The 11003-nt window shown below is 40.5% G+C and overlaps 1 protein-coding gene and 1 pseudogene across 2 annotated transcripts; both read right to left on the minus strand.

The window, feature by feature from the left end:
* Window positions 1–1395: 1395 nt before the first annotated feature.
* On the minus strand, window positions 1396–10958 carry VPS29 (VPS29 retromer complex component). 2 transcript variants are annotated; one of them, XM_075534893.1, is made up of 4 exons: window positions 10883–10958; window positions 5922–6113; window positions 2432–2667; window positions 1396–1875 (listed from the first exon to the last, which is right to left on the minus strand). In XM_075534893.1, exons 1-4 carry the CDS (start codon window positions 10883–10885, stop codon window positions 1758–1760), a joined length of 549 nt encoding a protein of 182 aa, XP_075391008.1. In that variant the 5' UTR covers window positions 10886–10958; the 3' UTR covers window positions 1396–1757. The 2 variants fall into 2 exon arrangements, with proteins under 2 accessions (XP_075391008.1, XP_075391007.1); XM_075534892.1 differs by lacking the exon at window positions 10883–10958 and adding an exon at window positions 8460–8582.
* LOC142430097 (small Cajal body-specific RNA 4) lies at window positions 4283–4395 on the minus strand (annotated as a pseudogene).
* Window positions 10959–11003: the final 45 nt, after the last annotated feature.

Consider the following 11003-nt stretch of genomic DNA (forward strand, 5'->3'; position numbering starts at 1 on the left):
ATATATGAGGGGATACCCCCCAAAACCTGGAATGGCACCAGGCTGTGGAGCCTTTGTAGTAGAGCACTGAGCAACCCCCTCTGAGCTAGTGCGCCCAGTGGCATTACGTGGGAAGGTATCTCTGGTCATAGTGAATTTGTTCGTAAAAATAGTTTTGCTTGAACATTTTTTGTGATGATTGATTTAAGAAACAGTGTGGGGCTGTGAAATATTGTTTCCTGCTCGGGAAAAATGTCGCAGAAACTGTTGTGATGTTGAACACAGCTTACAAAGACGCCCTAAAACTCTAGTGGTTTCCTCGTTTCAAAAAAGGTGAAATTGTCGATTGCTGACAAACTTTGTTCTGGACGTCCGTGAACTTCCCAAACAGATGAATCATAATGCATTGGAGTTTGTGCCACCAGGTCAGACTGTTAATCAACATTTCTATTTAGAGTAATAGTGTGTGACTAAAAAAGGCCTCATTTGTGGCAGACGGGAGACTGCTTTTGCACCTACTCACACAGCCATCTCAGTGTGTCAGCTTTGGGCAAAAAAAGCATGTCTCTTGCCCCATGCTGAGCTTGCTCCATGTGACTTTTTGTTTCTGAGAATGCAGAGGGAAAGGGCAGCGGTTAATGAGAGGTGCTGTCAGCCATCCAAACAGATGAGTTTGAAAAATGTTTCCAAGAATGGAATTGCAGATTTGACAAATGGATTAAGTGTAATGGAGAGTACTTTGAAGGTGTTAAGGTTGTTTTGTAAAAAAAATAAAATAAATAAATAGCTTTCGGGAGGGGGGCATGCGGAAGGAATTCTGGTTTTGGGGGGTACCCTCTCCTACAACAGCATCAGATAGAGAGCAACAGCCTGGCTTGCAAAGTAGGCACTTAAAAAATACTTGCTGATTAAATACAATTAAAATATGGAAATTATGATCTTTCCTACTTTATAAAAATGCTATATATAATTAGACTACATTAATTTGGGAGTACTTGCAGTGATAGGATTCTTTTACTATATATTCACATGTCTTTCTCTACTAAAGTGTTTTTAAAAAATAATTAGTTAAATCTTGAAAAAATGAGAGGAAGGCAATTATTTCTACAGTTAAAAAATCACAATGGATTTCATATCCACATTTTCTATTATGTAGAAAATATTTAGAAAATACAAATTCATATGAGGATGCAAGGGCGCTCTCTTAAGTTCTCTTCCTCTGTCAACTTCATCACTTGAATACTTCTGCAGTTTCATTTAGTCTACCTTTTAAAAATCATTTTATTGGGGGCTCGTACAACTTATCGCAATCCATACATGCATCCATTGCATCAAGCACATTTGTACATTTGTTGCCCCCATCTAGTCTCTCATTTTTAAGGTTTTTAAAATTAAAAACAAGTGATCAAGAAAGCATAAATGGAAGATTAAAGTTTATTTCTGAATAAAGTAAAGTGTATACAAGGAAGTCTATATTCGTTGCCCTCATGCACTTCTTTCATAATAAAATTCCAAGTATCAACTTTGAAGGTATTTATCATGATAACTTTTTCCTAACAGCTGGTCATTTACTCCATGGTGGACAATTTCTCATAGACATCAAAGACTATAAACTAAATATATTCTTAGATCTTACAGCAATTAAGAACAGAGAAGATATATTTTACTGCAAAAATTATAAAAGTGGTACAATGTGGCTTCAAATGTTTAATTACTTGATTTAAACAGAGGGGACAGAAAACAAACAAACAAACAAAAATATCAGGACGGGCCTGGCTTTACGATTTTTTGTATTCGATTCGTTCTACTTTCACATCATCTCCAATTAGCTGGTACACATAAGTGACAACAGTAGAAGCTTGAATATCCATCAACACAAATGACGGAATAATGTTTCTGGAAAAAAAATAACACTGTCAGTATTTTTTTGTACAGGTAGTTCTCAACTTATTAGCCAATCACTGCACTTACTTGCGACTGCCTCCTTGTCTCCCCCTCCACCCTGTTTGGTGCAGTTTATAATTTTTTTCAGATTATTATTATTAACCATATTAAATATAATGTTGCAGCACATAATTTGTTAACATTATCACTGCCCACCCCCAAAGACCAATAAAGATCAGATTTATAAAAATATTGGTAATTAAAGGCAGTAATAATGGAAACTTAAAAAAATGAATCAAGTGTAATGGAATCATAGGGAGCAAGTGGAAAAGTGCTGTGGCAGAGACAGGACTGAAACTAATGACAAGTAGCAAAACATACACAAACTGTCAAACGGAAAAACAAATTTCCTCAGTAAATTTCCACCCCACTACAAAATGCTAAAAAATAATAGTTAGCAAAAGTGTGCCCAAAGGCGGGGCATTCTTCTATCAGTTGGATTTCTTTTATGGAGCATCACACTGAACAATTGTTAGCTTTACAAATTTCCAAGATGCCTACTACTCACGTTTCCAAGGCATTATATGCTCCAGTGGCAGAACCTGGGTTAATGTAGAATTTATTTTCATGTTCAAATGCTTCAAATTTGTGAGTATGTCCTGAGATAAGAATGTCCACATCAAACTGCCTCTGCAGCAGGGCTAAACTGGCCATGTCGCCCCATGGAATAACTTGATGTCCATGGATCAAACCAATTTTGAACTGTCCAACAGTCACGACTTTCTGTTCTGGATAATTCAGGTTCTGCAATGAAAAAGACATACAGAAATAAGTATTTTAAGGAAAACAAGCGGCCATCTAGCTCAGAAGCAACAAAGCCCACATGGAAGAAGCACACCAGCCTGTGTGATCACGAGGCGTCGAAGAGATCAGGTATCAGGCATCAGAACAAAAAAATCTTGTCATAGTGAATGAGGTGGGGAGTGTGGTGTGGAGACCTAAAGTCCATTTGTCAGCCACTGGATATCCCCTTACAGAAGAGTCTCGGGGAGGAGATGAGCCAGTCAGGGTGTGATATAGCAACAATGAAAAACACAACTTTCCTCTAGTTCCTAAATGCTTCATCCTCCCCCACTATCAAGATCCCAATTCTACCTTACAAATCTGGCTAGACCAAAGGATGTACACTGGTACAGATAGGAACTAGAAACGCAGGGCATCCAGGGCGGATGATTTCTTCAGGACCAGTGGTGTGAGTGGCGATACTGGGAGAGTAGAGAGAGAGTGGGTTGGAAAGGGGGAATCGATGACAAGGATCTCCATGTGACCTCTTCCCTGGGGGATAGACAACAGAAAAGTGGGTGAAGGGAGACGTCAGACAGGGCAAGTGGGTGAAGGGAGACGTCAGGGCAAGATAAATAATAATTTATAAATTATCAAGGGTTCATGAGGGAGAGCGGGGCAGGAGGGGTAAAAATGAGCTGATGCCAGGGGCTTAGGTGGAGAGTAAATGTTTTAAGAATGATAAGGGGAATGAATGTACAAATGCTTTACACAATTGATGTCTGTATGGATTGTGATAAGAGTTGTATGAGTCCCTAATAAAATGATTAAACTTTTTTTTTAAAGAAGTATTTTAGAGATGCTAATCTTTGAAAAACCAGCCCACTGAAATATCTAATCTGAGTTTTTGAAACAGTACCACACAACCAGAATATTTCTTCTCAATCTCTAAGGCTGCAACTGTGTTTCTTACAGGCAAACCCGCATTTATCATGGACTCCCTTTATTCTGTTTCTCTCTAGAGATTATCAGCTCTTTAGGACATGGTACAGAAAATAATTATTCCCCTAAATTTGTGATTTCTTCTTTAAAGATCCCAGACATATGACCTGTCAGCTAAGGGGTGTTTTCAATTTTTATCCTAGGCTTTATTAGTTATACAGCTGAAAATAATGATAACACGGTGCTTAACTGTCAGCCATGCACTTGTTCTTATATCAGCCTATTTAATAAAAACACTAAGAGCTAAGTTCTATTATGATCCTCAGTTTACAAATGAGGAACTGAGGTACAGAGCAATTAAAATTACATGTCCAAGACACACAGTTTAAGTGTGGAGCAGAATAGGGGAGCCAGAGGCTGTGAATTTAGCAAACAGAAAAGGAGAAAAACACAACTCTAGTGGAAACTATCTAGCTCAGCACAAGGCCCTACTCTGTATTAATCAACGTCTAATTGCTGACGAGAAGCTTGCTTCTTTCTCTTCTCATTGTCTTCCACCTTTTTAATCACTCAACACACTATTTACACACACACACACGAAGATATTGCCATGCGTCTTTAGCACCAACTAGGCTAAATAAGTTATAAAGCAGCACGATTCCAGGAATGGAAATTGTCTCCCCCACCCCCTTCCAAATGTTGGTAATACAGCCGGTCCTGTAAGACTTTCCAAGAAGGGCTACTCTCTCCGACCCCTTTTTTCTAGGAGGTCTGTATCAGCAGAGTCTTGCTTCTTAGTCCTCCATTAGAATAAGTGTTTTATACTGGAATCACGGTTAGCCTGCTAAGTTAAACTGTTCTAACACTGGCAGGAGTCCAATCACATTTTATACAAGAGGAAACAAAGGTTCAGAAAGAGGCACTAATTTGCTTAAGATCTCCTTATTTGATAAAGGGACAAGATATAACTTCAGAACCCCTAACTTGATTTTTTAAAACTTTTTATTATTATTACTGGGAGTTAATATTATATCATATTATTCTATAGTTCAATCACATACAGCAGTATTGTACAATTGTTACCACAATCAAGGACTGTGGTCTTTTAAAAAAAATCATTTTATTGGGGCTCATACAACTCTTATCACAATCCATACATACATCAATTGTGTAAAGTACACTTACATATTCGTTGCCCTCATCATTCTCAAAATTCTGCTTGGGTTCCTGGAATCAGCTCCTCATTTTCCTTTTTTCCCTCTCCCCCTCCCCCCTTGCTCATGAACTCTTAATAATTTATAAATTATTATTTTATCTTATCTTACACTGCCCGGTGTCTCCCTTCACCCACTTTTCTGTTGCCCATCCTCCAGAGAGGAGCTTATATGTAGATCCCTGTGATCGGTTCTCCCTTTCTTACCCCCCCAACTTGATTTTTTAAATCAAGTTTGTTGAGGTACAATTTACATACAGTCAAATGACCCTTTTTAGTATATACAATTCTTGATGAGTCATATAATCATCACCAAAAGCAAGATATAGATATCTCTCTCTCTCTCTCTCTCTCACACACACACACACACACACACACACACACACACACAACCACTGCCATTGAGTTGATTCTGACTCATAATCCTATAAGACAGTAAAACTGCCTCCATGGGTTTCCAAGACTATACAATCTTTATAGGAATAAAAAGCATCTTTCTCCCACAGAGCAGCTGGTGGGTTTGAAGTACTGACCCTGCAGTAAGCAGCCCAACAGGTAGCCCATTGTAGTGTTCTCGCTCGCGCACACACACACACACGCACACAATCACTCACTCACTCACTCTTAAAATTCTCTGGTCCTTGTAATGTCAAGAGGAGCCAGAGAGCCAGGGGAGGGCTTTCAACAGAATCATGATGTGATCTTACTTCATTCACAAGGGTCATCCTGGTTGCTATTTGGAGATCAAACTTGGGAATGTGGAAAGATGGAATCAGGAAAGAGTGATATGGGAGAGTGACAATGATGGTTTAGGACAGGGCAGTCAGGTGGGGAGGGGAGAAGTGCAAAGAAACGAAGTGATGTCACTATAGAAGAGAACAGAGCCACTGCTACTCAGCAGCACTGGAGTAATTTGAACAAGTATTTAATGTTGAGTGGGAAATCCAAATTAGTGTACTTCAAACCGTAAGGGAGGGGCATGTGCAGTTCATAAAGTAAACTTAAAAACAACTTTTGGAAAATTTGAAACAAAAATATTTGAGGAAGGATAGAGCTTACAGACACATTTGGACATAAGCACATATATGGATCAGGAAAAGGAACTATTTGGCCCCGTCACCTCATCGAAGTCTCCTCTCACAATATGAACATCACCAGCCAGCGTCTTGAGATAGTCGTAGCTCTCTTTGGTGCAAAGGTTTCCTGTGCAGAGAATGTGCTGAATCTTTCCCGGAACCAGCAGCTTCTTGAATTTAGCTGGCAGACTGTTGCAGCGGTGGGGGATGTGCAGATCTCCCAATACCAGCACCAACTTGAAAGCGCCAAGTGAGATAACAGATAATGTTAAACAGGATGTCAAAATATGACCCAGACTATGCCGAGGTAGTTACATGTCCACATCATCCTTTGATCGCTCCCCCTTTATAGCAACCTTCTCAGAGATTCCAGAACCCGAGAGAGAACAGAGTTATCTGTACCATTCCTGTCGTGACCACTGCAACAGCAAACCGAGGCAACGTATTCTGCTTTTTCCCCTTGGTCAGATAGTTGTGAATAAACAACACAGTTTGACATTCTCTTTAGCAAGGACAAAATCAAGCATTCTAAAAGGATTCAGTTAACTGAAACCAAACCTACTGCCATCGAGTCGATTCTGATGCATAGTGCCACTTTAGGACAGGGTAGAACTGCTCCATCGATTTTAAATCTTTACAGAAGCAGGTTTCTTCTGTACAATGGCTGTCAAGCTTTCAGTTAACAACCAAAAGCTTAAAATAGATTCATTTAGAGAATTAAAAAATACTGTGAATAAAAAAAAATTCTGGATGAAAATATACTACTGGGTCCTATGAGTTTTGGTATTCTAGAAAATTGATAGGGTATTTCTTATTTCTGCAGTTATAATGCAAAATTTCATAAAACCTTCAGAAATGCAAACAGAGGGTATTGTTAAATATGTATGTATGTCTAAAGAACTAATTTGATAATTTGTACTTATTAGACTGACACTGTAGAAATAGCCAAAAAATGGCAATATTTGTTCATTAAACTATTACCACCACCACCCCCACCACCCCCAAAATTATTACTCATTTATGACAGAGGGACTAAATATGAAGTTTCTTAAGATCTGACATATATTATTTAAATTGGCATTTAACTGAATATTGTCAAAAGGTTATTTAAATGCTGCCTACCAAAGGACAACCCAAACCAATTTTTTCATGTTAATTAGCAGCAAATCTCAGTTCTATAAAAGGACATTTTCTTTTATGGACAACTTACTGCCATTGAGTCAGTACTGATTCACTGCAACCCTACATGGGGTTTCTGAAGCAGAGAGCTTCAGCTTTCTTGCTGGAAGCAGCCAGTAGGTTTGGACCACTAACTTTGCAGTTAATATCCTAACACCTAACCCATAGCTCCACCAGGTCCTAACTATGTTTGAAGAAGGCATGACTATTTCCTCATAGGATCAGAGAAAACAAAATATCTACAACAGAAAACAAATTTGCAAATTTAAATGAATCAAAAATAAAATGTGTGAAATGACAATGATTGACTAAAACAAGCTTGATTTACTTGGCAACAAAAAATCAAAATGAGTACAGAGGACAGAGTGTTATGAAGACAGAGTGACTGAAGTCAACGCTGAGTTACAAACTGAGCACGCTTTAAAGGGAAATGGGCTTCTCCTTTAATGAGACTGGGTATCTCTGTGATACCTGCTCAGTATCCCATCCAGATCTTACTGGGTATAACCCTCATTGGGTACAGCAATAAGAACTACCATGACACTTTCCTCCTTGCAGGTAACCAATGCAAGACTACCTGGATATAGAAAAATCTTCATTGGGAGGGGAGGGGTCCCTTCAGAAATGGATTGAGGGACATAGTTAATATGGGGAGCTGGCTTTTGGGGGAAAAAAAAGGTAAAACACTGATTTGTATATTAAAGAAAACAAACAAGTAAACCCATGAAAGGGTAAATTTCCATTTAAAACAAAAAACCACCACCACCACCAAAACTGTTGCTATCAAGTTGATTTTGACTCGACAGCAACCATATCTCTATGCCGTGGAGTGGTTAGTAGGCTCAGGCCACTGACATTTTAGCCAGCAGCCAAATGTCATCAGGGTTCCACAGACATCTGAAAATGTTTGGGACTAATAGTGATCGGGCCATTCAATCTGAACGTGCTAGAAAGAACATTAGAAAAAACATGGCACGCTGTAAGGATTATCTAAATTCTATTTAGGCTAGGGATTATCACCATGTGTAACAAAACAATTAGCAGCCTAAAATTGTATGCGTGACCACATAAATGATTTCAAAATAGTAAATGTTCTTATTAGAACAGAATTCTTTGTTTCCAGTAGGGGTCAAGTTATAGGGGAAACAAATGGTATTACTTTAAGGCATATCCTTGCCCCAAATCTAACACACTCTGACAGGTCAGGTTCAGGATAGATTGTGTTTTATTTTTTTTAATAACAAAAGATCCTAGGATTGGCAGTCTTGTTAAACTCAATAAGTAACCAACACAACCAAAGCATAGGAATTTGGCTCTTTTTTGGCAGCCCTTAAAAGGGTAAGAAACCCAGTTATCAGCCACCCAGCCACCACTGTTAGTAGGAGCTAAGAGAAGAAACTTACTCTGTGCCCAGCCTTAGTGGAATGGAGAAGTTGATTGCAGACAGGGGATGAAAAATAAAAAAGGTGAAACATGACCAATGTTAAAAAGCAACGAAAAGGAACCAACAACATAAAAAAGAACCTTTATCCAAATAAAAATGCAAACAATTGTTAATGATTTTTAAGTGTTATGAAATGTTAAAAAATCAGCTTTGCTCAAATAATAACAAATGAACAATTTGCTATAATTTTAGAGACACACACACAGGTATTAAAATTTAGCCTTGTCAGATTTTTCTCTTAGCATTTTTCTTGTTCTCCATCTTAACTCCCATCTTTTTTGTTCCCTGTTCTGTTTAGCCTATTACATAAAAAAATCAGAAAATTCCACCAGTAATAGCTTAAACGAAGACTGACATTTTCTGGATTCTTAGGATCTAGTAATCCCTCAGATATTTTAATTTTAATATCTTGTGTTCAAAATTTTAGTAGTTGGTTGTGTAACTCTTTTAAGATTTAAACCACCACCAAATTATATAGTATGTGAATTATATGTCAATAAAATCTTTAGCAGTTGGAAAATGCTGCGCAGTAAGGTCACTGTTTTTACAGAGGATCTAACACAGCTCAGTGAATACATGATCAAGTAAAGAGACTGCCAACAAACAAAACCCACACTCATTAATTCCAACTCATAGCAACCCTACTGGACAGAGAATTGCCTCTTTTGGTTTCCCAGTCTGTAGTCTTTATGGTCTCATCTTTCTCCCTCAAAGCACCTGGTATAATAGAACTGCTGACCTTAAGGTTTACAGTCCAATGCATAGCCCACCGTACCAACCAAGACTCCTTATTGAAAAGGCAGAGGTGGTAAAAACAAACACCCTTTTTGACCAACTAGAATTGATCCTTCCACATACCCAAATCACCCATCCACCAACTGGATATTTTATACTAAGTTTTGAAAGTCTGTAGGGTTCTTTGTCAAACGAGGTTTCTAATAATAAAATAATTGCTGCGATTGACTTCTGTACAATTCCTTCACGTAACACCTGATGGACCACTATGACCTGTATGTAAAGTGTGTTCACCTCTCAAAACCTGAATCACAGGCCAGGCGATTACTTGCCTTCACACGGATAACTGTTTCCAAAGGAAACCCAAATGTGACAATGAATTTGCTACCCCCCAACAAATGGGAAGTTACTGCAGTTATCCTGTAAATATGAACAGCTATTTCAAATCTAAGTCCCAAATGCCGATATGACTTATTTGTTGGCTCCACAGTGACAGGAGGGCAGGGTTAACGACAGAGGGAGTCTGTCTAGAAGCAAAAAAAAAAAAAAAATAGAAACAAAAACCGCACGTGGGATTGATTAAAGCTTTCATACTGTGTAAAGTGATAAAAGCACAGGCCATTATCTTGGAATAGGCCACTTCTTGAAAGAGCAATGTTAGTAGCAGAATCCTGATAATCTTAAACATGCAACCGATGCCTATGAAAGAGAAGTCTCTTTACAATGAACCTTATCAAAATTAATACTAAGTTCATCAGGGCTGTTGCTGAAACAGTTTGCTTTTTTTCCTGGGGAGGGAGGGGGTAGGAGGCAGGGATCAAGAGCAGCCAGAAAAACTGACAGCAGCTAGAGGCCCCTCCCGTACAGGGGTAATGGCCTCAGGGAAGTAAAGCGCCCCAAATTAACCCTTGGTGCAAAGATTGGTCCTCTCCCCATCAGAACGTGCACATTCACAAAAATTGCCAAGCAACTTCAGGGAGTTCACAGGCGAGGAAAGAATCCTAGTCTGAATCGCAATTTCCAGAAGAAAAAAAAAAGGATATTCTATTTTAATTGCCTGATCCAGTCCTCTGATGGCACACCACGGAGTTCAACAGGGGGTTAGCAGGTTATTTGAGGGGCAAAGGGGAGTGCGTTTTTTATCCGCTTTCCCCGGAGGCCGACTTAAAACAAGTGGGGAATTCGGCGCGATACTTCTCGTTTTGCAAGCGGACTACGTGGCGGAGTGGGGATGGGCAACAGCAGCACCCCGGCCAGCAGCAGCAGCAGCGGGGCGTGCTTTCTGCCAGGAAGAAGCTGGAACATCTGGAGACGGAAGAAGACCGTACTCCTTTCCTGAAGCACAGGCCCGAGGCCTGCCCCGGCTGGGTGTGCGCGTCCCGTGACACGCAGAGCAGCTGAGCGGGGACCCTCTCCACTGGGACGCCCTCCGGCCCGGCCCGGGGGCGGGGAGGCGCGGCCAGGGCGAGACGCCGAGAGAGGCGGCCGCTCCCATTCCTCCGGCGGCCTCCTCCAGGCCGGCCAGGGCCGCGCCGGCCAAGGCGTCCGCGCCCGCCCCAGCCCTCGCCCAGAGCGTCTCCGCGGCCCCGATCGGCGCAGCCCCTCGGCCGAGAGACAGGCCTCGGGGGTTGCCTCCGCCGCCCTCACCATCCTGTCACCAGGCTCCGTTCAGTCACAGCAGCCGCCGCCACCCTTTTCCTCTCAGGCTCCCTGACGCCCCGCCCACCTCGCCCCCAACCAATGAAGCACAACGTCGGCCGGCGACGGC

Source organism: Tenrec ecaudatus, chromosome 16, assembly GCF_050624435.1.
Source record: "Tenrec ecaudatus isolate mTenEca1 chromosome 16, mTenEca1.hap1, whole genome shotgun sequence".
NCBI classification, from domain to species: Eukaryota; Metazoa; Chordata; class Mammalia; order Afrosoricida; family Tenrecidae; genus Tenrec; species Tenrec ecaudatus.

Bases quoted from the DNA above. Each gene is read 5' to 3' on its own strand.
- VPS29 (XM_075534892.1), bottom strand. From the start codon at position 8,570: ATGTTGTTGGTTCCTTTTCGTTGCTTTTTAACATTGGTCATGTTTCAC. The intron at 6,114-8,459 runs GTAAGTTTCTTC...GGCGCTTTCAAG, and splicing joins CCACTAAGGCTGGGCACAGA to TTGGTGCTGGTATTGGGAGA. The intron at 2,668-5,921 runs GTGACGGGGCCA...TTTTCATTGCAG, and splicing joins TGAGAGGAGACTTCGATGAG to AACCTGAATTATCCAGAACA.